The sequence below is a fragment of the Oryctolagus cuniculus genome, chromosome 4 (genome assembly GCF_051225735.1).
Source record: "Oryctolagus cuniculus isolate XC-2025 breed Fujian yellow rabbit chromosome 4, ASM5122573v1, whole genome shotgun sequence".
Taxonomy (NCBI): domain Eukaryota; kingdom Metazoa; phylum Chordata; class Mammalia; order Lagomorpha; family Leporidae; genus Oryctolagus; species Oryctolagus cuniculus.
This window is the reverse complement of record NC_142870.1, coordinates 11,283,985-11,310,913: the sequence shown is the minus strand read 5'-3', so window position 1 is coordinate 11,310,913 and position 26,929 is coordinate 11,283,985. Positions and strand designations below refer to the sequence as shown.

Here is a 26,929-nt window from a genome sequence, read left to right as displayed (position 1 = left end):
TAGGTTTATGTGAATATGTTAGTTATTAACATACTGTATCTCCACATAATCCTAACTATTGGATTATAGGACAAGTTTGTAAAAGAGGAATTTGTGCTAATTTGTTTCTTTTTTTGTCCTCCTTTACCCTCTAACATTGTGTGCACACCTTCCAAGGACAAACTAATGTTAATTTGTCAAACCGTTCATCACATGGAATTGGTAAATTACTATGGAGATGGTGAGAGGGTCACTGAGTGTCTGTCTGTGGATTGCAGGCAGCCTGGACGTGTGGGCCATCACTGTGGAGGAGAGGGCGAAGCATGACCAGCAGTTCCATAGCCTGAAGCCAAGATCCGGATTCATTACTGGTAATCAGTCACATATTTACCCTTTTCCTTATTACCTTATTAGTGCATGTATCACTTGTTAGTGCATGTATCACTTTACAAAGCTGAAGTGAGCACATAGGACCACGGGGGACATTTACTTATCTTGCTTTAACAAAGCTCTTTTTAAAAAAAGATTTTGTTTGTTTGAAAGGCATAGGTTACAGAAAAAGAAGAGAGAGGGAGAGAGAAAATCTTCCATCTGCTGGTTCACTCCCCAAATGGCCTCAATAGCCAGGATTGGGCCAGACTGAAGTCAGGAGCCAGAAGCTTCATCTGGGTCTCTCATGTGGGTGCAGAGGCCTACCTGGAATGCCGGCGTCGCAGCCAGTGGCTTAACCCATTACCCCACAACGCCGGCCCCAAAGCTTGTTTCCGCAGTTGCTTTTCCTTTAGCCCCTTCACATCTTCCCTAGGGCGTATCACTGTTGGGAATTGGTTTGGATCAAAGGCCACATTCTTTTAGGTAATGGAGGATTAGACTGTGGCCCTTGAGCTAAAACACTTGCTTAATTCTGATCTTGAACTGGTTTAGAAAACTGCTATCAGATTTTGAGCTTTTTTTTGTTGTTTGTTTAAAGCATATTATTGCAGTCTCTCTGATGTTCCTTTTGTACATTTTCTTTTATTTGATTACTCTTCTGGAATTCACCTTAAAAAATGGTATCTAGATTTCCTGGATCAATGTTTTAAATGTGTTTGTACAGTAGATCTCTTTAACTGGTTCCTTATTCATCACTGATGTGATTCTTTGAGTCATTGTTGCTTACTCCCCATAAATATATCTATCAGTAGATAGTAGTAGTGGAGATAGTATGAAGTAGAAGTGCTGGTCGTCAGTCTCCCAGGGATTCCTGCAGGGATGCTTTGCTTCCGCTGTTAACATCTTAGTTCATTGCAGATTTGTTCAAGTAAACGCTCTATCCCAGCACATGGTAGACCTCTCTTAGGAAGTGCTAATTTCTAAAGTTAAAGTTGATGGATTCATTTCACTGTTGCTTGTAGGCTTAGAATTTGACTTTGTCATGTATTGCATTCAGTATTTATAGGATTACCAGCCTTTTACTTTCCTAATGAAAATGCTTTAAGAGGATTTCTGTCAGCTGTTGTTATTCCTGAAACTTTTTCCATTTAAATTACAGGTGATCAAGCAAGAAACTTTTTTTTTCAATCTGGGTTACCTCAACCTGTTTTAGCACAGATATGGTAAGTTGGAATTTTACATAAGCAGAATGTGAAATAGATATTGTGCAGTTCTATTTACTTGGTAGTATGATTTTTTTTATGTTATATGGAAGGAAAACATGTATCTCTGGTCAGAAATACTCTTTCTTACCAGAGAAATATTGAAAAGTATCTTTTTGATATAGAAATTTTTTTTAATGACATTTGAATGTCTGAAAAATTAATTTTCTAGTTGAAGCCTCTAAATGTTGATCTTTTCTCATCAGTTTGTTTTGGCTTCCTCCACATCATCCATACTCTTGTGAATGTTCTACATTTCTTACTCTTTAAGGGAGTGGCTCTTCATCTTTCATTGATTGAAGGAGAAATCATAAAACATGTAGTTGAGAGTTAGCGAAGTCAGAAATCAGCAGAATTGGGAGCAGGCCTCTAGCCTCGTGGTTCACCAGCTGGGTTTATCACCTGGCTTTGGTTCCTGATTCCAGCGTCCTGTCAGTACATACCCTGGGAGTCTGCAGGCTCAAGTACTTGGGTTCCAGCTTCCCACATGGGAGACCTGGCTCGCATTTCTGACTCGGGTTCCACTCCTGACCCAGCCCTGGCCATTGCAAGCATTTCAGGGGTGAACCAGTGGGAAAGAGCTTGCTATCTATATGCCCCTCTTCTCAAAAAACAAAACAATGCCAGGATTTGTTGTAATATAATATGTAGCAAACACCTAATATTATGAATTCCTTAACTACCACAAATAGGTGTTCAGTCTTTTGCAGCCACAAGCAAGAAAGAGATTTGGTAAAAGTCAATGGGAAATACAGGCCCATGACCTTGAGGGGCAGGCTGAATTTTGTTGTCCTGTAAGAAACTGTATTTTCCCACAAAATGCCGTTCTTAGCACTTAGTACTTCATTTTTCCTGGAATTACTCGCACCATGGAACAGCTTGCTGTGAGGTAGCGACCTTGCATCTGTACTCCTACACTTGAATTTCAATCCAGTCATGCCACTTTCTGTCTCTGTAATTTGGAAGAGATATTTACCCTCTGACCTCAGTTTTCAAATCTAGAAAATGGAAATGCCTCTATTTTTATAACAGAGTATTGAGGGAATGAACAGAAAAACTGTACTCATGTAAAAAACTGAGTATGACATGTGGCTCTTAAGAGATCTTCAAAAGAAAACCCAGAAAAGGAAGTTGTTATCAATATCAGTGGCTGTGTATTCCACATTAGTACAATTTCCAGCTAATTTGCTGTCCCCTTACATGACTTTAATTTCTGATTTTATGCAAATTAATGAAGACTGACATAGCTGCTGTTGTAGTTGAGCATAGTCTACACAGTATAATCCAAGCTTTCCTGCAAATTAAGTGTTGTCATAATGAAAGTCATTGACTATGTTCTGAAATAGCAAACCTTTCAAGGGATAAATGTGCTGTGTTTCTGTTTGGATGTAACTGAATGGTGCCAGAATCCTCACTTTTCTTGGATATCTGCTTTATTTTCTTTTTCCTCATTGTCAACATATTGGCTGCCAGACTGTCTCTCTCAACTAGTGGGCTCTTTACTAGGAAACCTTTCTAGTTTTAACTTCCATTCCCCAGCAGAAACATCAGATAGCCAAGTATTTTTGGAATTATTTTTAAAAGGAAGCAGATGGCTCAGAGAGACAGAGCCGGTGAGCCAGAAGTCAGGCACAGGTGAGCGGAGGAGCACTGTGCTGTCAGTGCTTGTGCAGATGTAAGACACTTGGGCCACACCTGTTGTAGCTGTAAGGCTCTGCTTTGCTTTGCATCCTGATGTAAGACAGATTTCACGCCATCACCAAGGCCGCTCACTGGGGACCCTTTTCCCAGGCATCATTATTATCTTCCTCTGCTGAATTATGTGCTTTGACGTTGAATTCTCAGTTCTTGAGGGTTCATTCAAGAAGCAGATTTTATGATGAATACTCTGCAAGAAAGCTTCATTCCACATTTATTAATTTAAGATTTTTAGAATTTATTTGAAAGTTACACAGAGAGAGAGAGAGAGATTTCCATCCTCTGCACTCCCCAAATGGCCACGAGGCTGGGCTGGGCCAGGCTGAAGCCAAGAGCTTCTTCTAGACCTCCCATGTGGGTGGCAGGGGCCCGAGCACTTGGCCTTCTGCTGCTGCTTTCTGAGGCACTTTAGAAGGGAGCTGGATCAGGGCCGGCGCTGTGGTATAGTGGGTAAAGCTGCTGCCTGCAGTGCTGGCATCCCATAAGGGATCCAGTTCAAGTCCTGGCTGCTCCACTTCTGATCCAGCTCTCTGCTATGGACTAGGAAAGCAGTAGAAGATGGCCAAAGTCCTTGGGCCCCTGTACCCACATGGGCCATCTGGGGAGTGAACCAGTGGACAGAAGACCTCTCTTTCTGCCTCTGCCTCTCTGTAACTCTGCCTTTCAAATAAATAAGTAAATCTTTTAAAAAACAGGAAGAAGAAGAAGAAATGGAAGGGAGTTGAATTGTAGCAGAGCAACTGGGACTGGAACTAGCTCTCAGGTGGGATGCTGGTGCTGCTGCAGGCCATGGCTTAACCTGTGCCGCAACACCGGCCCCTCACTCCGCATTTATTCATACAACGTAGTCACTGAAAAATATTACTATGGGCTGGTGATTGTAGTGGATGCTGGCGACACTAGTGAACCGGACAGACAAAACGTGTGCTCCCATAGCTATAGCCCAGGGAAGGAGACAGGCCCTCAGCAACAGGGGGGGAAGATCGTCAAGTGGCCGTCAGTATCAATGGGAACGTCAAGTAGTAGCCATGTATTTACTTTGTTTGTTTGTTTGCTTGAAAGGCAGAAATACAGAGAGAGAAGGAGGGAGAGAGCTCTTCCATCTGCTGGTTCACTTGCCAAATGGCCACAACCACCTGGGCTGGGCTGATCTGAAGCCAGGGGCCCGTGGCTTCTTCTGGGCCATCCTCCGCGGCCTTCCCAGGCCACGGCAGGGAGCTGGATCAGAAGTGTAGCAGCCAGGACTTGAGCCAGTGCCCATGTGGGATGCGGCACTGCAGGCTGAGGGATGCTTAACCTTGTACACCATAGCTCTAGCCCCTGAATTTACTTTTTTAAAAAAAAGATTTATATATTTATTTATTTATTTGACAGACAGAGTTACAGAGAGAGAAAGAGACAGAGAGAGAGAGAGAGAGAGGTCTTCCATCCACTGGTTCACTCCCCAGTTGGCCGCAACGGCCGGAGCTGTGCCATTCTGAAGCCAGGAGCTTCCTCTGGGTCTCTCATGTGGGTTCAGGGGCCCAAATGTTTGGGCCATCTTTCACTGCTTTCCCAGGCCATAGAAGAGAGCTGGATCCGAAGTGGAGCAGCAGGAACTTGAACCGGCATCCATATGGGATGCTGGCACTGCAGGTGGTAGCTTTACCCACTATGCCACAGCACCAGCCCCTGGATTTATTTTTTAAGATTAAGATAATTTTAGTTTTCTGAAGTGTTTTTAGCTGACTGGCTGAAAGCCATTTTTGCTCATTTTCCTTTAATGAAAATTTTACTATCATTAAAGATGATTATTTGGCAATCTTAGCGCAATCAAAAATGTTCTTTATATGTTTATTTTTTGACTGACATTTTTGCAAAATATATTTGTGATGGCATATTTCACTTCTATTCACAGTAGTTTTCAAGAAATGCCTGTATCTTTTCCCTAAGAAAAGATCTTTGAAATTTAATGAACCACCAGTTTCTGTTGTGAGGGAATAATTAAGTGTGTATCGGAGCAAGATCTCTCTTCCAACTTCCTAGCTCTGTACGCATTCACTTAACAACTACCAGTAGTACTTGACCTCAGATCCAAAATTGTTAGTGGTAACAGTCGCAAAATGAAACCCTCTTACACTAATTTTGCCTTGTTTTTTCTGATGGGGCCCAGAGCAGGCTCTCTCTTCTCGTCGAGAGAGGAATGAGATTGACTTTGAAGTTTTATTAGGCAGTCCCTATGTTGTTCTGAAGAGAATTTGGGATTGAGAATTGAGAACTGTTTTTTGGTCTCTCTCTCTCTCTCGTACTATCTTCCTGACTTTGGTTCAGATATATGAGTGGCATGGCCTGAAGTGTATTCTATGTTAGAAACCATCGTGAAGTTTTGTTCCCCATAGAAAGTATTCCATTAACTAGTTCATAAACCTTTGAACTATAACCTATTCATACTTTAGGGACTCTTTGTCCTTTACATCTGATTTCCAGAGGAGAATACAAGGAACCCCGGATTCTCAGAGGATGGAGTTAAGTCAGTGTGTGTAATGCCAAATTCTGACAGTGGCCAAACACGATACGTCTTCCTAGAAATGGTCTTACTAACAAGGAACTGGAAGGAACCTGGCAAACATACTTTTTGGCAACTGAAGTGCTTAAAATTTTTTCAGCTTTGCCCTGGTTTGGAGAGGGTGGGGCAAGACAAAAGCCAGAAATGTACTGGAGAGAAAACGACCTTGGATGAAGGCTTTGGAATCCCAGGCATTTGGGCCCTCAGTAATGGAGAAATGAGGGGACTCCAGGGAGCCCCACCTAGAAATCGGCCCATGAGAGGGAGGAAGGGAGCAGAGACAGCGAGGCCAGCGCTGGAATTGTGTGGGGATCTAGGTTGGGGGCCAGGCTTGAGGCAGGGCAAGCAGCCCTATGGCTGCACACTCCGAGCACACGTCTGAGCTCCTGTCAGGAAGCCCTTTGGGTCCCAATAGGCTCAATTTAACAATCTCAATTACCCCCTCCTTTTTTAAAAAAAAAATATTTATTTTATTTATTTGAAAGATAGAGTTACACAGAGAGGCAAAGACAGAGAGAGAGGTCTTCCATCCGCTGGTTCACTCCCCAGATGGCCACAACTACCAGAGGTGTGCCAATCTGAAGCCAGGAGCCAGGAACTTCTTCCAGGTCTCCCACGTGGGTGCAGGGGCTCAAGGAGTTGAGCCATCTTCTCCCAGATGGAGTTTCAGGCTCCCGGATTCAGTCTGTCCCTGACCTGGCTGTTGCATCCATTCAGGAAGTGGACCAGTAGGCAAAGAATGAATCAGTCTCTCTCTGCCATTCTAATAAAGCAAAACAAACAAAAGATTCCATTTCAAAAATAGCAGCTGGAATAGTTTTCTAAAAGTAAATCCATCTAAAACTCTCCATTGAAAATAAAATCCAAAGTAATTACCAAGGCTGCAAGTCCTGATAGGATCTGGGTTTTGCTTTTTATACTCTTATTTGTATCACTCTTGAATTCTGCATTCCTGCTGTGCTGATCTTAATACGCTCAGATCGGGCCAGTTTTCTCCTTGCCTCGGGGTCCTGCCCTTGGTATTTACTGTAACTATTGTGTGGTTCCTTACCTGTGAGGCTTCACGTGTGGCTTGCTCAGAGGGTTCCTCTACCTACCCACTCCACTCTTTGTTTTCTTTCTTATTACCCTAATGGCACCCATCACCTCATTTCTATTCTGATTTCTTCTCTCATTGAGTGTCTGCACCAAAATGTAAACCCTGTGAGAGTGGGAAGCTTTTCACAATTGTAACTCCAGTTCCTAGGTAGTGCCTGCACCATCATGGGTGTCCCTCCTCCCTCCCCTGAATGATTGATTCATGAATGAATAAATGAATGGTGTCGCTCCCCCTCTTCGTGGAGGAACGACACTAAGTCCTGCCTAGGCTTCATATCCGAGTCACGGCACCATTATGTCGCTCCCCCTCTTCGTGGAGGAGCAACACAGGACCCTGCGCTGTTCTTTCGTCTGCTCGGCCCTTCCCGGGTTTGCTGCTGGTTCTTCCCGGGTTGGCTACTATCCCTTCCACCTCCGTGGAAGGGCGGTTCCCCCTGGCCACATTCCCCACTTCCGCAGGGGAGCGGCACACCGCCGGCCAGCTCTTCTCGGGGGCTGCACAGGTGTTCCTTCAGCTAGATGTTCCCCATAGATGTTCCTGGTGCATGCCGTCTCTCTCCTCCTTTATAGTCCTCCTCCGCCAATCCTAACTCGGCTGCCCACACGCCGAGTACGCTGCTCTCCTCCAATCAGGAGCAAGTCCTACAGTTTATTAGCTGAACTGGAGGCAGCTGTGCGGAAGCTGTTTACTTCTCTCCCAGCGCCATATTGTGGGAGAGCAAATGCATAGAATAAGTCTTAATTCCAGTAACTCAGTCCAGTCCGAGCTGCTCCCCACAAATGGCTACACTATATTAGTCTGCACTATTGCGTGGCTTTACTTCCAAGCTAGTGGGCACCACCCAGGACATGAGCAGCTGTGAGAAGGCCTCGTGGGTGAGGCTAGCTCCTCCAATAGGCAGGCTTCAGCTGGGCCAAGAGGAGCCTGGCCTCCACCTTATTCCTACAACCTGCACAAAGTAGTTTCACTACACTCATAGTCACTACTCACAACTCTATTAAGGAGACTGAAAGCTTACTTTGTAGTTCTTTGGTTTATACACTGAAGACATGAAGTTCTATGTTAAGAAAGTAACTTGGATTAGTCCCCCCCGCCCCCTTTGTGGATATGCTCCTTATTTAAAATGCCGTTGGGTTTAAGATTTATTTATCTATTTGAAAGTAGAGGGAGGTAGAGATGTTCTGTCCCTGCTTGTTCACTCTCCAAATGGCTGTAATGTCTAGGGCTGGGCCAGGCCAGTCCCGGAACCCTGGAAGTTCATTCTGGTCTCCCACATGGGTGCAGGGGCCCGAGCACTCGGGCCATTCTGCTTTCTCTGCGCATTAACAGGGAGATGGATACGAACTGGAGCAGCTGGGATTTGAACTGGCCTTCATATGCGAAGCAGATTAATTCGTGCCACAACTCTGTATGTTTTTATATTACTTATTCTTCCTGCTTACATAACAGGTAACGTCCCATAGATACTGCTTTGTTCTTGCTTGTCTCACTTAACAGCATATCCTGGAAATCCATGGAGATCTCTCTCATTTCCTTTTTATAGTTACATAGTGCTCATCGTGGAGGATGGACCACAGGGTATTCAGCCTGCCTCCTGTGTTCATGCATTTAGATTCCTTCTATTATGTTGCAATTATGAAGAGTGCAGCCACCGATGAGCTTATGCATATGTATTTTTATGTTATTGGAGCCATGTCTTCAGTTTTTACCCAGGGTAAACTCCTAGGTGTGCAATTGCCGGGTCCAAGGATAACGGCGTACACAGTTGCCCACCGTTATGAGTGCATCACCTTTCACACCAACAGTGTGTGTAAGAGTGGTAACTCTGTGGCCTATTTGTTCAAATCAAACAAAAAGCTTTGGCTTTTCGTCCAGCACACCTTAGTTCCCCTCTTATCTCAACCCTGCCTGTTATATATAGCTTACAGTATCAGGCTAAATATTATCTGTAAGATCATTTTGTTTTAAGAGTCTTATGGAGGAATTGTTTGAGTTAGACTATTTTTAGCACATACTTTTACTTTGGAATTTTTGTGGATTTAGTTTCAGTATTTTAAGATTTAGTTAGTTTTTTGGGGACTCTTAAATAAAGAGAACTGGAGAAATAACTATTAATGGATGGCAGAACTGAAATTGTTTTTGCAGAGAAGTCTTTAGAAGTGGAAGCCAACTCTATCGCAGTGTGTTGGGCATGTATAAGTAGAGGGCTAAACTTTGTAGGATTAACGACTGTATTCCCCCAGATTCCTTTGAGTTTTCTGTCTCCAAGGAGTCCAACTGTTAGATTTTTTAACTGAGAACAGTTTTTGAGAACTACAAAGTTCTTAAGTAAATGTTGGGATTATGGTGGGGGATTTTAAGTTAAGCCCTAGAATCAGAGGGTTACATGTTTATTCTTGCTCTTTTTTACAAACACTAAATTGTTCTGATTAAATCCTTACCAGAAAGTCTCTTCTCCCCATTGCCACTCATTGTTCTTTTTACTGGATAATTCTACTTCTTACACCACCTTTTGGGACACTGACTTGGGAATAAGGTGGGGGCGTCTGTCTGATTGATCAATTCCTTATTTACTATTCAAGTTGATGTTGACTAATGGGAACTTTCGTCTCCATGAAAACTATTTGAAATAATTGAATGTCTTTTAAAAAACACTTAATGGCATTTGGTGTAGCCTTTAAGGCGACTGAGTGACACCTACATATCACAGCACCTAGGTTTGAGTTCTGATTCTAACGTCCTGCTAATGCAAACCCTGAGAAGCAGTGGTGATAACTCAAGTAATTGGGTCTTTGCCGCACACTTAAGACCCCTGGATTGAGTTCCTGGTGCCCAGGCCCCACAGTTGTGGGCATTTGTGGAGTGAAGTAGTACATGGGAGCTTTTTCTGTCTCTGAAAGTTGGGGGGATAGGAGCTTTAGAGGTTAGTAGCATGGACAGTATAACATGCCATGTCACATCCCCTCATTGACTCTTACGGAGCTCTGTAGAGGAGTTAACACAATCTAACCATGTATCTCTAGAAATAACACTGTGTTTCTGAACCCTTTTTTTGGTAATAGCTTTATTGCAACATAATTCAAGTAGTAAAATACATCTTTCTGAAGTGCATAATTCATTGGTTTGCAGTATATTTAAAGTGGTGCAGCCATCACCACTATCTAATTTTAGAACATTTTCATCACTCCAAAAAGAAACTCTCTGTTGATGCCTAAAGTACAAATCCTCACACTTGGACTGAAAACTGCCTGAGGTATCATATAAGTAAGTAGTAGCAGACTGAAAAAATAGGAGGATTTTATATTTATTTAAAACTTTCCCAGGATTTCAAGTTTTGTTTTATTCTCCCCAAGGGAAAAGGAGCTAATTACTTGTTCTTGTGTCAGTGGGAGTGGTGGTTTGGGAGAAGTTCTTTTACGGTCATAGCTGTTCTGAGTCCATGCTGCTGGTTTGCAGGGCACTAGCTGACATGAATAACGATGGAAGGATGGATCAAGTGGAGTTTTCCATAGCTATGAAACTTATCAAACTGAAGCTGCAAGGCTATCAGCTCCCCTCTGCACTTCCCCCTGTCATGAAACAGCAGCCAGTTGCGATTTCTAGTGCACCAGCATTTGGTAAGTGTGACAATGCATTGGCTCCCGTATTTCATACTGTATTTCCAAAATAAATGTTTCCCTTTTCCCCCTTCTTAGTTTATAGCATTACAACATAGTAAGTCCGCGGGAAAAATGGTGGCCGTATGCAGGAAGGTAGTGCTGGAGGGAAGGGGGCCGTTCGCAGTTGCGCCCTGGGATGAACGTCATAGACATGAAGGCACAAGTGCAGTTTGTCAGGGGAAAGGGGCAAACGTGTGGTCCGCTGCTGCTGCCGCTGCTTCTGTTTTTCTTGCTTTTCACATTAAACCTTCGTATTGTTACATTTTGTTTTGGTTTTCTGTTTTCATAATGACAGGTGCATAAGCAATTCTGTTGGATTAGGGTATCCAGAAGTATCTTTTAGTTGACAATATGAAGGTATTTGAGCATATTAAGTTCCTCCTTAGAACAAAACGGAATAGAAAAAATAAACATTTTGTCTCAAAAATAATTGTATTGTTATCTAGATCCTTTCCCTAAAGATTAATTGGTGATCACTGTAGTTACTGTTGAGATCCTCAGTTGATCTGATTTCTTCTCTGTTCTCACCTTAAACTTTAACTTTGGGTTGGCTTGATGATTATAGTAATCAGATTGAACATCTGGTTCATGGGAGGTTTTTCAACAGTTGAAACAAAAGACAAAACTTAGAGATAGAGACCCTTTCCTGTCTTCCTCCTGGTGTATCTGATGGCAGGTGATACAATGAAGTGTATTTGGGAGGAGAAAAAGAATAGTAATGCCTGTTGTGTGTGATAACATTAATGCTAAGCTAAGCTAAGATGCTCTTGTTTTACTTAACTAGATTTTCCATTAAAAGCAGACTATGTATTGCCTTTCTTGAGGTTAGCCACAAAGCTGGTTTTATAAGGACAAAGGTTGAATTTTGAAGAGTTTTTAGGCAGTGGTCCAGAAGAAGAAGGAAAACCCAGGTAGGAGCACAGGCAAGGAAGATGCCTTGTCTTATCCCTAGTGTGGTCGCAGTACTTACTCATCTGGTTAACCAGGTTCCTGGGGGTGGAAGTCCCTCCAAATCCCTGAAGGCGCCTTTAGCCAGTTTCTGGTCAAGCCCCATGTGTTACACTTCAAAGTGGAGGAAAGGTCAGAGGACCAGAAGCATCTCACTTCCTCTTTTCTCTCAAGCCCTAGGGTCAGTGATTCTTCCTGTAGCATTCAGTTTGTTTTCTCCTATTCCGTTCTGCTGTAAGAAGTTCAGATGTGGAGCTATTGCTGATTCATTTTCGGGAAGGAATGGCCCAACTGCGGGGAGGGTTTAACAGTCACCTAGGTAACTGGCCACTGCTACTGAGGAACCTGCTCGGATTTCTGAGCGGACATCGGGACAGGCAGCCCAGAACTGTCCACCCAGGCTTCTGCCTACCTTTTCTCGCCTTGTTCTCCTTGTACAGGTATTTTTAGCAAATGATTTTTTTTAAGAGGATAGACCATGAGGGAATATCAGGACATGGGAGAAGTGAAAAGTTCACAGTTCTGGTCAAGGTACCCCAAGTTTATGCACAGATAGTATTTATAGTTTCACCTCTCCACTCAACCTGGGGTCTTCCAGTTCCCTGAGAACAGATCATTTCTATTAAAAATCGTCTGACCACGCCTGCGCTGTCCCTTAGATTTTTCTGTGCCTTCCCATACATTTTGAGTCCAACAATAATCCTAACCTTATGCAGAAATTGGTAGCCCTGTTATATATGAGACAACTTGAACAATTTGCATAAGACTGTATTTCTAAAATGGAGGTAGAGCTTGTCCCAACCCACCGTTTTCCTAAAGGCTGTCAATTTTCACAGTACCTTCTCCCTCCCCGCCTTAAGCACCCCCAACACAGCCAGGTGACACAGGTTTATGCAGATGTCGGCTCTGTAGAATCAAGGCTGACTGATGTGTAAGCGATCGTTCTCTTCGATTCCCCTGTGTTATAGAAAAGAAAAATGGGGTCCACGGATACTCTGGCTGCAGGGCACCCAGCTGTATTCTGGGAAATCCTCTGAGCTTGCCTGATACCTTGTTCCCTTAGCGTGTCTTCCCACAGCAGAATTCTTTAACTCTGGACCTAATTAATTCAGAGGAGTTTGTCTTTCCATTGCTTGGCTTGTGTTTTGTCAGAGTACTTGAGCTCATTGGATTAAGTACTTTTTACACCCCTACTGTGTGTCCTACTGCTAGGACAAGGAGGAAAGCCAGCCCTCAGGGCTCCTGCAGCTATGGAGCTTATTTTCACCTTGGGAAAAGTGAGCTCATAAGTAAATAATTTCGGATAATTATTAAATTGCATTCAGTTCATTGACCCAAGGTGATAGGACAGGGAGACCGGTGGGCCTTTGTGGCCAGGGAAGAATTCTGTAGGGACCTGACTTTTGAGCTGACTTAGGTGATGAGAGCCCCATGAATCCCTAGCAGAGACATTTTCTGGACAAAAGGACCTGGAGACCCAGAGATCCAGAGCTGAGGCAAAAACCAGGTTGGTATCTGTAGGTATCTGAGAAACAAACAGGAAAACATCATCGGCCAAAAGGTCAGGGGTAAGGCAGAAGACAAAAGATTGGGAGTTCTTAGAGGGTTTTTTCCTAAGTGCAATCGAGGGCTAGAGAGCTTTGAAAAAGCAGAGGCGTGATATGGCTGATAGATCCCTGTCATCTGAAGACTGGAGAGGAGGAAGACAGGGGTGGAGTCCTGGGTTCGAGTTGGGAGGCTTTTGCTGTGGGCAGGAGGAAATGGTGATGTAGATCTGGGTGGTGACCGTCATGGTAGTGGACAGATTAGAACCTTCATTTTTGGAGGAAGACTTCTCAGTGAGTTTGAAATAAGAAGTAAAGAAAGAGAATTGAGGTTTTTTTTTGGCCTCGATGACTAGAGGGATGGTGCAGCCTTCTGCTGAGATGGGGATAACAGGAAGAGAAGTGGTTCGGGGGCAGGGAAGGGATGGAAGTTTTTGCTGTTAGGGTGGCCAGGATGTTGAGCAAGGGTGAGATCCAGAGGTGGGATCCGTCAGCTCTGAGTATGGTTGGCAAACTCCGGACTGAATTAGAGATCTTGGGTGGAAAGTGATGCAGAAGATAGAGAACCAAGCCTCCTGTGATTTGACCTTGAAGCTCTGGTTAAAAACAAAGGAGCCAGAAACTGAGACTACAGGATTGAAATGGGAGAAGGCTGGTGTCTCAGTGACCAGGAAAAGGTGTTTCAAGGAGACAGTGCTCCATTGTCTGAGTTGCTTCTGAGAGAAAGAGGAAGAATGGGGCGGGCGGAGAGGTGTTGGATGGGTTGGACTTGAGGAGCTTGTGCTAGACCCCAGCCAGCAGTTCCCAAAGCCTGATGGGAGGCCTGGGGTAGGAGAGAGGGTTTATAACCTGAAGCGACAGCTGGAGCAGCACCTCAGCCTGGTGCCTCTGAATTTCTGTAGAGGAGTAAATTCATGACATGGGAGAGACAGGAGAATTTTAGGACCAAGCCTGGAAAAGGTGAAGGCATCTGAAACACAGCCTTGGGTAGATGGGTTTATTTAGAGAATCATTTCTTCAGAAAAGGCAGTCAGTTGAGAAAGGATGGTAGTCTCTGCAGTGCCTTTTTTTTTTGTTTGTTTTTGTTTTTGTTTTTGTTTTTGTTTTTTGACAGCCAGAGTGGACAGTGAGAGAGAGAGACAGAGAGAAAGGTCTTCCTTTGCCGTTGGTTCACCCTCCAATGGCTGCTGCGGCCGGCGCACCACGCTGATCCGATGGCAGGAGCCAGGTGCTTCTCCTGGTCTCCCATGGGGTGTAGGGCCCAAGCACTTGGGCCATCCTCCACTGCACTCCCTGGCCACAGCAGAGAGCTGGCCTGGAAGGGGGACAACCAGGACAGAATCCGGTGCCCCGACCGGGACTAGAACCCGGTGTGCCAGCGCCACAAGGTGGAGGATTAGCCTATTAGCCTATTGAGTCGCGGCGCTGGCCTGCAGTACCTATTTAAAAACCGAGTGGATCGCTTAAAATGGAAAAGAGGCTGGCGCCGCAGCTCAGTAGGCTAATCCTCCGCCTGCCGCGCTGGCACCCCGGGTTCTAATCCTGGTCGGTGTGCTGGATTCTGTCCTGGTTGCCCCTCTTCCAGTCCAGCTCTCTGCTGTGGCCCGGGAGTACAGTGGAGGATGGCCCAAGTGCTTGGGCCCTGCACCCCATGGGTGACCAGGAGAAGCACCTGGCTTCTGGTTTCGGATTGGCGCAGTGCGCCGGCCGCAGCGGCCATTGGGGGGTAAACCAACGGCAAAAAGGAAGACCTTTCTCTCTGTCTCTCTCTCTCACAGTCCACTCTGCCTGTCAAAAAAAAAAAAAAAAAAAAAAAAAAAAAAAAAAAAAAAGGAAAAGAAATTATGATGTAAGGGAAGATTTTAACAAACCTAGAAGCTTACTTTTACCTGTTTGGTAATTAAGCAGCTGTGTGTGTGTGTGTGTGTGTGTGTGTGTGTGTGTATGTTCCTTAAGTTGTTGATTGGATTTGGATAGTCTTTTGGGGTGCTAATTCATTGAGGTATTTTAAAGCCTTCATTCTCAGTGTCTTTTAGAAGTAAATTTCCTTTCAAGATTATGGGTCTGTAGTACCGATAAGGTAAGAATTTTAAAGGTTAACTGACTTGCTCAATACAGTAGCCTGTTGTCAAGCCTTTTGAAAATCTGAATGATGGCTTATGATAAATGTTTAATGGTTTTTAGTTGTTTCAGTAGATTGTCATTTTTACTTAAGTGGACACCATGATTTGGAGTATAATTTAGTGTAGTCATTGGATAATATTTTATACAATTTTGGATTTTAAAACTGACAGGGTCAAACTCATACATATTGATATGTGTTGATATAGAGGATGAATCTGAATTAAACAAGATGCAGGTAATGTGCTTGATAGCTTCTATACATATAATTGTAAGGCAGTCATTTATTATTCTTAAAATTAATTAATTTGAGGGACACCTTTTATCCACTGGCTAATTCTCTGAATGCCTGCACCAGGAGGCAGGAGGTCAGTGCAGGCCTCCCACATGGGTGGCAGGAACCCACACACTTTGGCCACCTGCTGGAGGCAGGAGCAAGAGGTTGGTACCAAACCCAGGTACTCCAGCGTGGGATGCGGGCATTCTGACCTGTGTCTTAACTGCTAGGTCAAGTGCTGCCCCGACCTAGTCGTTTAGATGACTGTAATTAATGCATTTCTACCTAGTGAAACCCAGATTAGAATTTTTCTTCTTTATTAGATTTTCAGGATCTTTAAACATTGTTTCTGTTTTCAAAATGAAGTCCTTTTTTTATTTCATTATATGGTAGATATCAGTCATAAATTTATCATGCAAAAAGATTTGAAGAAGTGAAAACTACTATTATTCCTACTATTCACGGACAGCCATTCTGTGTAACAATACTGTTTCAGGGGCCGGTGCCGTGGCTTACTTGGTTAATCCTCCGCCTGCTGTGCTGACATCCCATATGGGCGCCGGGTTCTAGTCCCGGTTGCTCCTCTTCCTGTCCAGCTCTCTGCTGTGGTGCTGTGGCCCGGGAAGGCAGTAGAGGATGGCCCAGGTGCTTGGGCCCCTGCACCCGCATGGGAGACCAGGAGGAAGCACCTGGCTCCTGGCTTCAGATCGGCGCAGCGCGCCAGCTGTAGCAGCCATTTGGGGAATGAACCAACGGAAGGAAGACCTTTCTCTCTCTCTCTCTCTCTCTCTCTCACTATCTCTCACTATCACTATCACTATCACCATCTAACTCTGCCTTTCAAATAAAAAAAAAAAAGGTTTTAAAAACTATATATAAAAGTAATATATGTCCTCAGTAAAAAGAAGTGCAAACAGAACAGAAGTGTGTAAATCTCTTAAGAGTGCAGGTAGAAGAAGGAAGAAACTGGTGTCTGATGTACTTGAGAACAGGAGAACCCAAAAGTAACTGGCAGGCATTCACTGGGATGTTCAAGCAGTTAGCTGACAGCAGCAACTAAAACGGGGCGAGGTTCTGCTCTCTGCAGCGCCCTGTGAGCAAAAGGGGCCCAGCCAGACAGGACCTGAAAGTGCAGAAGACGCGCAGCCCATGAACTCTGTAACTGCACCAACACGGAGAACGACTGGGAGTGGAATCGAAGTTGAGCGGCACAGGAACACAGAGACAAAGGCGAGAGAAAGTCCAGACACAGGGCGGGTGGAGGGCGAAGACCGGAAATCCCAGGAAGTCAGGCTCACATAAAAATAATCAAGAGAAAGTATCCAGCAAGGTCAAATCCCACACATAGTTATTATTAGAAAAAAGAACACACAAATAACACCCTTATGGACAATTAAAGCATGCCGCTCACTCACTGTTTCAAAATAAGCCGAAAGATATTATGAAAATGGTGCAAAGCTTGAAAGATCAGCATAAATCAAACATTTTAAATGTCAGAAATAAGGAACTCAGGAAAGAATACAAACTTTTAAAAAATCATTTTAGAGATGAAAGACTCAACCAGAAGCAATCGAAGAGGTGGTGTCTGGGAGCAGCATCGTGGCGTACCCGGTAAAGCTGTGCCTGCAGTTCTGCATCCCGTATGGGCGCCAGTTGCTTGTCCCAGCTGCTCCACTTCTCATCCAGTTCCCTGCTAATGGCCTGGGAAAAGCAGTGGTGCTTGGACTTCTGCCATCCACCTGGGGAACCTGGATGAAGCTTCTGGCTCTGTTGCAGCCATCTGGGAAATGAATCAGCAGATGGAAGATCCATCTATCTAACTTTCTCTCCCCCCCCCCTCCCCCTTTCTCCCCCCCTCTCTCCCTCTCTGCCTCTCCTTCTCTGTAACTGGCTTTCAATAAATAAATGTGTTTTTTTAAAAAAGAGATACTGTCTGAAGAGAAATGAAAGACAAAATGGAAATTTAAAAAATTAAACACCAGTAGAAAAATAAATCCACAAAGGTCTTGATAAACTGACAAATGCCAAAAGCAAAGAAGGTTGAACATATCGTTAGTAGGAGTCCTTGAAGATGAAAGCCAAATCAAGGGAATAGAAGAAATGATAAAAATGAATTCAAGACGTTTGTCAACATGAAAGACCTGAAGCTATGATTGAAAGAGAATATATAGTGGGGCCAGCGCTGTGGGGCAGCGGGTTAAAGCCCTGGCCTGAAGCGCCTGCGTCCCATATGGGTGCCAGTTCTAGTCCCAGCAGCTGCTCTAACAATCTAGCTCTCTGCTATGGCTTGGGAAAGCAGTAGAAGATGGCCCAAGTCCTTGGGCCCCTATGCCCACATGGGAGACCCGGAAGAAACTCCTGCCTCCTGGCTTCGGATCTGCGTGGCTCCGGCCAATGCAGCCATCTGGGGAGTAAACCAGCAGAGGGAAGACCTCTCTCTGTCTGTCTCTACCTCTCTCTGTAACTCTCTCATTCAAATAAATAAAACAAATCTTTAAAAAGAGAGAGAGAGTATATAGTGTGCCAGAGAATATTGCCCTGGAAAGACCAACACTAAGCCTTAGTCCGGTAAAAAAGAACTTACTGGAGCATGTAGGAAAAAGAAAGCACATGACTTAAAAGGCAAAGAAAATTACTTAGCCTCAGATTTTTTTTTTTTTTTTTTTGGTCTCCTGGTGGTGCTTTATGCAAAAACAAAATGAAGTAACATACTTAGGATTCTCACAGAAAGCATGAGCCAAGGATTTTGTGTCTAGAAAAATTGATTTGCAAGTGGAAAGAGTGTTGACAAACTTAACAATTTGTAAGGACTTGGGGAGCATTGACATGAGTGCTTCTGGCGGAGGAGAGAATAAGCTCCTCATTTATCATCTGTTCATCCATTTCCTGGTTCTGTCCACTGGAAAGGCCTGGAAACTGAGCAGCTTCAGTAGCAGTGAGCTTCCATGGTGCCCATATTCTGGACTTGAAATACAATTTCTCAGCAAAACCAGTGTTTCTTGGAAAAGTAGCAGATTCTAGGTCTTGAATATGAAATGTATGTGATGTACTTGGAATGGTTCACCTTGTAATATTAGTCAGCGAGGTTGTCACAGGCCAACCGAGTAGGCTCATATTGGCCAAAGATAAATTAAACTTTAATTATGATTAATAAGTGCTATGATTAGAATTCCGTAAATATATTTAAGCCTGTGAATAATGACATACTTAAAAAGAAAAATTCATTTTAGTAGAATCATAGGTAATTCAATTCATTATCTTGCAAACAGGAAAAGGGGATGAATCAAGCATTTATCATGCTTTTCCTGTATTATGAACTGTATAACTGAATAACCAACTAATGTATTCTTATTAGAAGTACCTCTTCTTTTAAAAACAAAAAAAGATTTATTTACTTATTTGAAGGGCAGAGGCAGAGAGAGAGAGAGAGGGGTATTCCATCTGCTGGTTCATTCCCCAAATGGCCGCAATAGCTGGAGTCTTGCTGATTCAAAGCCAGGAGTCAGGAGCTTCTTCTGGGTCTCCAATGTGGGTGCAGGGGCCCAAGGACTTGGGCCATCTTCTAGTGCTTTCCCAGGCCATAGCAGAGAGCTGGATCAGAAGTGGGGCAGTCAGGACTTGAACTGGCACGCATATGGGATGCCAGCATTGTAGGAAGCGGCTTTACCTGCTCCACCACAGTATCTCTTTATCCTTATTAGAAGTACCTTTTGAGGCCAGCGCTGTGGTGTAGTGAGTAAAGCTACCTCCTGCTGTGCCAGAAACCCATATGGGCACTGGTTCAAATCCCAGCTGCTCCACTTCTGATCCAGCTCTCAGCTATGGCCTGGGAGAATAGTAGAAGATGGCCCAAGTTCTTGGGCCCCATGCACCCATGCGGGAGACCTGGCTTCTGGCTTCAGATCAGCTCAGCTCTGGCCATTGTGGCCAATTTGGGAGTGAACCAGCAGATGGAAGACCTCTCTGTCTCTCCTTCTCTCTCTGTGTAACTCTGACTTTCAAATAAAGAAAGAAGTACCTCTTTGTACATTTCCCAGTGCATAAATGCTTAAGACAAGATAGGATTGTGACATCACTATTTTACAATTCCTTATGAATCAATAAAAATAGGTATTGATCATTAGTGATTGCCAAGATCATGAAAAGACAGCTACATATTATGTACTTCCTGTAGTCTTGACAAATAGGTCTAACTTGGGTCTAATCTAGTCATTGGATCTGACTCCCTTTTGCAGAAAATGCAGAGAATCAAGGAAAACTTTGAACTGTACTGTGAGAAAGTGATCAGTACGATCCGGACTGCAAAACCCTATAGATTTCACATGTCCTGCATCTTTTTTTTTTTTTTTTTTTTTTTTTTTTTGGACAGGCAGAGTGGACAGTGAGAGAGAGAGACAGAGAGAAAGGTCTTCCTTTTGCCGTTGGTTCACCCTCCAATGGCCGCCGCGGCTGGCGCGCTGCGGCCGGCGCACCGCACCGATCCGATGGCAGGAGCCAGGAGCCAGGTGCTTTTCCTGGTCTCCCATGGGGTGCAGGGCCCAAGCACCTGGGCCATCCTCCACTGCACTCCCGGGCCACAGCAGAGGGCTGGCCTGGAAGAGGGACAACCGGGACAGAATCCGGCACCCCGACCGGGACTAGAACCCGGTGTGCCGGCGCCGCTAGGCGGAGGATTAGCCTAGTGAGCCGCGGCGCCGGCGCATGTCCTGCATCTTTCAACAGATGAACTACAAGGAAGAGAGTCACAGGGCCTCAGAGTCAATGAAATCTAAAAGGCACTTGAGCGTTGGATTTTTTTTTTTTTTTATCATGACTGAATTAAATCAGCAAATCTTCCGTCAAGGGTAATTAGACTGGACAAAATTGACAAAACAACCATTTCAGTGCTCTGAAAATCAACCACGTGCATCTAACTACCTGAGAGCCATTTATGCTTGAAGAGCCTCTAGGGTTCCGGCGTGAGCAGTGGGAACCAAAGTCTGGCATTCTCTCCTAGGCTGGTTCCTGTCTCCCTGCCCCTCTAGGATTCCGGCGTGAGCAGTGGGAACCAAAGTCTGGCATTCTCTCCTAGGCTGGTTCCTTCTCCCTGCCCCTCTAGGATTCCGGCGTGAGCAGTGGGAACCAAAGTCTGGCATTCTCTCCTAGGCTGGTTCCTGTCTCCCTGCCCCTCTAGGATTCCAGTGTGAGCAGTGGGAACCAAAGTCTGGCATTCTCTCCTAGGCTGGTTCCTTCTCCCTGCCCCTCTAGGATTCCGGCGTGAGCAGTGGGAACCAAAGTCTGGCATTCTCTCCTAGGCTGGTTCCTTCTCCCTGCCCCTCAGCATGGTGAACATGGAGGATCTGCCACAGTTGGAGCAGGTTGTGGGGAACCGCAGCCTTGATATTGGTAGTTAATTGCTTTGGAGGTGAGCACCTGTTCACAGCAGCTTTTGTTAAAGGAAGTGATGATTTTCACAGCCAGTGGCAGATAAATCCAGTGGCTCCTTTAGCTTGACACGGTCATGACTGGGGCGAGTATATTCATGACTGAGGCCGTGTACTCGGGCTGCAGAGACCTGCTGCAAACACTTTACCAACCCTAAAGCTATGTGCATGTGTAGAAGATATGTGAAAATGTCCTGTGAAGTCTGAAAGCTGTGGCAGACCTTTAACTGGGCTGGACTTTGTTTTTTGTGCTGACAGATTGATGACAGACGAGGAAAGCCTTCCCGACAGGAGGTGTTTGAACACAACTTCTATGCAACCGTTGTCTGCAGATAAAAGACCCGTAGGAAGCTAGTTTTAAACATAAAAACGTGAATTTTTACAAACCACCTGAACAGAGACATCAGGTGCCACAGACCATTGGAAAGGTGGATTGTTTTCAGATTTAGCTCAGGCAGGCTTCCAAAGACAGAAACAAGATCCTTTCAGGGAGTGGGGGTAGCAGCAGGATAAGAACCAGAGTAGCTATAGTGTATTATCTAAAATGTCTGTTTCTAACTATAGAGGAGATACCTAAAGGAAAACAGGAAAAATAATACTGCACACTCAAGAAAAAAAGCAGTCCATGGAAGCTCTTTAATCTAGCTTTTGGATTTATTTGGCAGACAAAAGCTTTATATATATTGATTTGGAAAACATGACAACAATCATTCAACAAAGAGATTCTCCAGAAAACCCAGAAATTACAAAAAAGAAGAAAATAGAAGTTCTAGAGTCAAAAAGTAGTATAACGGAATTGAAAAATGTAGAGCAAAAGAGACTCAGTGAACTTGGAGGTGAACCAGTGGAAATTGTTCAGTCCAGAGAGCACCGAACAGGGCCAGTGTTGGTGTAGCCAATAAAGCCGCTACCTACAATGCCGGCATCCTTGATGGGTGTTAGTTTGTGTCCTGGCTGCTCTGCTTCCAATCATGTTCCCTGTTAATGTGCCTGGAAAGCAGTGGGAGATGATCCAAATCCTTGGGCCCCTGCTACCCACATAGGAGACCCAGATAAAGCTCCTGGCTCCTGGCTTCGGATCAGCCCAGCCCTGGCCACTGGCAACTATCTGGGGAGTGAACCAGCAGATGGAAGATCTCTTTCTCTGTCTTTGTCTCCGATTCTCTCCCTGTAACTATGACTTTCAAATAAAAATGTGAATCTTTAAAAAAAAACACACACACACACACAGAACAACAAGATTGAAAAAGTAAAAAAAGTATCAGGGATTTGAGAGAAGATCAAACATCAGTATTTGTGTGATAGACTCTTAGAACTGGGAAAAGAAAAATATGGACAGAAAAAATGTAATTAAGGCTACTAAACACTTCCCAAATTTGGTTAAAACATTAATCTACACAGCATCTGAGAATAGATACGTGGATATATCAAACTATGAGAGCCAAACAGAATGATAAGATCTTTTTTATTCTTTTTAAAGATTCATGTATTTTCTTTGAAAGTCACAGTCAGAGGTTACAGAGAGAGGGAGAGACACACAGAGAGAGATCCTCCATCCACAGATTCATTCCCTAGATGACTGCAATGGCTGAAACTGGGCCAGGCTGTAGCTAGGAGCCAGGAGCTGCTTCTACATCTCCCCTGTGGGTATCAGGGGCCCAAGCACTTGGGCCATCTTTCGCTGTTTTTCCCAAGGCATCAGCAGAGAGTTGGGGATTGGAAATGGAGCAGCCCAGACACAAACAAGCACCCATATAGGATGCCACATTGCAGGCAGCAGCTTTCCCATGCCACAGTGACTGCCCAGAAAGATAAAATCTTAAAAACACATGAGGGAAACAGCTTATTTATGGCTAAACATAAACTTAACTGCAGACTTGTCATCTGAAACAATGGAGGCCAGAAAGCAGTGGAATATTCCAGGTATTGAAAGAAAGAAGTCCAGCAGTATTCTAAATCCAGCCAAACTGTCCTTTAAAACTGGTGGAATAGTGGCGTTCTCAAAGACTGAGAAAACTCTTTATTGACAGGCACATATTGAAAGGAATAGTAGAGAAGTTTTTAAGATGAAAGGAAATAAGAGATCGTAACTTGAACACATTGAAAAAAAACACAAAGTGCATCCAAAATGATAAATATGTAGGTTAGTTTAAAAGACCCTGCAAATCTATTTTTCTCATCCTATCTCTTCTTTAAAGATATAATATTGCATAAATAATTCTTAACACTATTATTTTATGACTGATGTAATCCACAAGTATTATAATAATAGCCCAGAGGAAGAGAAAATGAATTGAAAGGTCTGTGTGAAGTTTCTGTATTGTTCCCAAATTAGAAGGAACTTATGATGATTCACTTGCAGATTTTAATCCCTAGAATCACTTACTCAGAAAATTACTTTTATAAAGGTAAAAACATAAACAACCTCACTGGAATTTGAATGATATGCTAAAATATATGTACTCAACACAAAGGAAGACATTACAGTTGGGACAGAAAAATAAAAAGAAAGTAAACATTTATCATTTCTTCATTTATTGGTTAGAATACCTTTGAAAAAAGATAAATCCTCCCCATCAAATATTTGGTAACCCCAAGAATTATAGCACAAGGTACTTCAAAAAATGGAATTAAAATTTTATTTTGTTGCCATAATTCTGAAATTCATAGTTTTTTCATAATATACATCTTCTAAGAATTTTTTGAGGAGCTTTTCATATACGTGGGTTTCATAATTCTTTTTAATCAAAGTGTAGTTTGTTAGGCAAGTTAAATTATTATCAGGCATCTTGCCATGATGACCAGTTAGGATTTTCTCTCTCTCTCTCTCTCTCTCTTTTTTTTTTTTTTTTTTTTTTTTAAGATTTATTTAATTATTTGACAGGCAGAGTTATGGAGAGGCAAGAGGTAGAGAGAGAGGTCTTCCATCTGCTGGGTCACTCCCCAAATAGCCGCAGTGGCCAGAGCTGGGCCAATCTGAAGCCAGGAGCCAGGAGCTTCTTCCAGGTCTCCTACATGGGTGCAGAGGTTCAAGACTTGAACCATCTTCTGCTGCTTTCCCAGGTACATTGGCAGGGAGCTAGATCAGAATTGTAGCAGGTGGGACTCGAACTGGCACTCATATGGGTTACTGGTACTGCCGGCCAGGACTTTAACCCCCAACATAATTTTTTATATTTTTCCAAGTTAATTTGGAACTATGTTTTAAATGAGACTATAAACTGCCAGGAAGCAATACTGGCTAATGATGATTGAATGTAGAAATGTGATCAAGTATGAATTTTGTAGTTTTTTTTTTTTTCTTTATAGGTATAGGAGGTATTGCTAGCATGCCACCACTTACAGCTGTTGCTCCAGTGCCAATGGGATCCATTCCAGTTGTTGGAATGTCTCCACCTCTGGTATCTTCTGTTCCTACAGCAGCAGTGCCTCCCCTGGCCAATGGGGCTCCCCCTGTGATACAACCTCTGCCTGCATTTACCCATCCTGGTATGTGACCTGCTGAAACCGTGGACTGAAGTTTCACAACTTATGTTTTGCTGTTTGGTCCCATTAGAAATCTTTTCACTTTCTGATTCTATTGAAATGATATTTTATTCAAATGGAAAAATATTTTTGTTGCATTTAGTTTCTCACTTTCCTCTCAGTTTATCTAACGTAGTAGCTAAGGTAGAGAGAGAGAAAAAAATGGAATTATAGATCTCTGGGTACCACCGTGGACAAAGCTGAACTTGCGAATTCCAACAGTATCATTTCCTTCCTTCCTTTCTTTTCATTTTCTTTTTCTTTTTTTTAAAGATATGTATTTGAAACGCAGAATCACAGAGATAGATCTTTCATGCGCTGGTTCATTCCCCAAATGGCTGCAATGGCCAGGGCTGAGCCAGGCCAAAGCCAGAAGTAGTTAGGGCCTCCTTCAGGTGCACTTTGGCCATCCGCTGCTGCTTTCCCAGGCTGCTATGAGTTGCTAACAACCAAGCCATGTCCATAGGAGTAGAGCTATGTGTCTGGGAGAAAATGAGCACTGCAGATTTTTTTTGAGGAGATGGAATGAATCAGACAGAATGTATTGTATTACATGCAGCTTAATTGATGGGACGCGTTTAACAGTTGATGGGTTAATTTCATTTGAGACTTTTAGTCAAGATTTTTTTTTTTTAGTTAAAAGAAAGCATAAACTGGGGCCGGCGCCCATGGCACACTGGGTTAATCCTCCACCAGTGGCGCCAGCATCCCCTATGGGTGCTGGTTCTAGTCCTGGCTGCTCCTCTTCCAGTCCAGCTCTCTGCTATGGCCTGGGATAGCAGAAGATGGCCCAAGTGCTTGAGCCCCTGCACTCGCGTGGGAGACCAGGAAGAAGCACCTAGCTCCTGGGTTCGGATCGGCACACCTCAGGCCGTTGCAGTCATTTGGGGAGTGAACCAATGGAAGAAGGACCTTTCTCTCTGTTTCTCTCACTGTCTGTAACTCTACCTGTAAAATAAATAAATAAAATCTTTAAAAAAAGAAAGCATAAGCATAAACTGTAAACGTAGATAGTCTTCATATAAAGGATTTAAAAAGCCTAATAACTCTAATGAATTCATGTCATTATAAAACATATTCTTGTCTTTTTTTTTAAAAGCACTTCTAATGCAGTTGAATGAATTCAAGTGATGCAGGCATAGTTTTAGCATTATATTTGACACATTTCTCTGCCTGTGGTCACCTTTGTTTTTTTGTTTTGTTTTGTTTTGCTTTTTTTTAGAGATTTTTTAAAAATGTATTTGAAAGACAGTTACAGAGAGAGGCAGAGACAGAGAGAGAGAAAGAGAGGTCTTCCATCCGCTGGTTTACTCCCGAGATGAGCACGTTGGCCAGAGTTGTGCCAATCCAAAGCCAGGAGCCAGGAGCTTCTTCCTGGTCTCCCACGTGGGTGCAGAGGCCCAAAGACTTGGGCCATCTTTTACTGCTTTCCCAGGCCACAGCAGAGAGCTGCATCAGAAGAGGAGCATCGGGGACTAGAACCGATGCCCATATGGGATGCTGGCACTTCAGGCCAGGGCTTTAACCCACTGTGGCACAGCGCCGGCCCCTCGCTTTTATTTGTTATGTATGTTGGGATTTGTCTCTAAGTTACAGTCAAAGAATCTAAGTCATCCTGTTTTCTTCCTGTTTTCTTGTCACGTGTGGTGCGTGCTTGACATGGGCCAAGTGCAAGTGTGTTGGTAGCTGAGAAAGCGCTCCCAGTTCTTCCCGCGGTGTCAGTCCGTGCTCTCTGAGTCCCACTCAATGTGGTGGGGAATTGCAGATGTGGTTAGTAAGGGTGCGAGGAATGCGGCTAAAGGTCATGGTGGTTTTTTCCTTACCCACAACTAACCAGCCAGAATAGAATCCAACACAAAAGCCGACCCTCCCTGGCATCACATGTTATCTGCAGTCCGTGGCTTCTTGGCTCTTAACCTGGGACTAATCCTCCCTTCTCTGAGCATACTTAAGGGAATGCTGTCTCATGTATTTAAGTTGTTTCTGCCTTAGCTATTGCAGAAGATCCTGCAAAGCATGACACTGAATTCTCAATGAACAGTAACAATTTGTGGATTTCCCAGATTCACTACTAGAAATGTGATTTTCAGTAGGACAAGCAAATTTGGAAGTGTTTTTGGGAAGAGGACAGGGGGTAAGGGCAGAAAAACTTTAAATCCAGGATAGTGAGAGAGGACATATTTCTGCCCCAGATTTGATGTCTTTGTGTTTAGTTTTTGTCAATAGGAGGAAATTTCTTATCTTTGTAGTATTAAAATTATTCAATATTTATTTTTACAGCAGCCACGTTGCCAAAGAGTTCTTCATTTAGTAGATCTGGTCCAGGATCCCAATTAAACACGAAGTTACAGAAGGCACAATCATTTGATGTGGCCAGGTAAGCTTGCTCATTTTCAGATGAGAAATTTAGTTAAAGCTACTATTTGATCAACTAATAAATTTGGAAATGAATTAGTTTCATTCTTTATTTGTTGTCT

At 43.6% G+C, this 26,929-nt stretch overlaps 1 protein-coding gene across 14 annotated transcripts in view; it reads left to right on the top strand.

The window, feature by feature from the left end:
- ITSN1 (intersectin 1) overlaps positions 1-26,929 on the top strand; it is a 225,997-nt gene that overhangs the window by 61,126 nt on the left and 137,942 nt on the right. For 8 of the 14 annotated variants that reach the window (XR_016233033.1, XR_007914559.3, XR_011387720.2 and 5 more), the window contains exons 3-7: positions 258-350; positions 1,511-1,574; positions 10,412-10,572; positions 24,237-24,416; positions 26,733-26,829. Coding sequence is in view for 10 of the 14 variants with exons in the window: in XM_051833603.3 (XP_051689563.1) it covers positions 258-350; positions 1,511-1,574; positions 10,412-10,572; positions 24,237-24,416; positions 26,733-26,829 (595 nt within the window). In the remaining 4 variants the exon portion in view is untranslated. The remainder of the gene's footprint in view (positions 1-257; positions 351-1,510; positions 1,575-10,411; positions 10,573-24,236; positions 24,417-26,732; positions 26,830-26,929) is intronic. The other 6 variants (XM_051833605.3, XM_051833604.3, XM_070071869.2 and 3 more) reach the window with 2 other exon arrangements.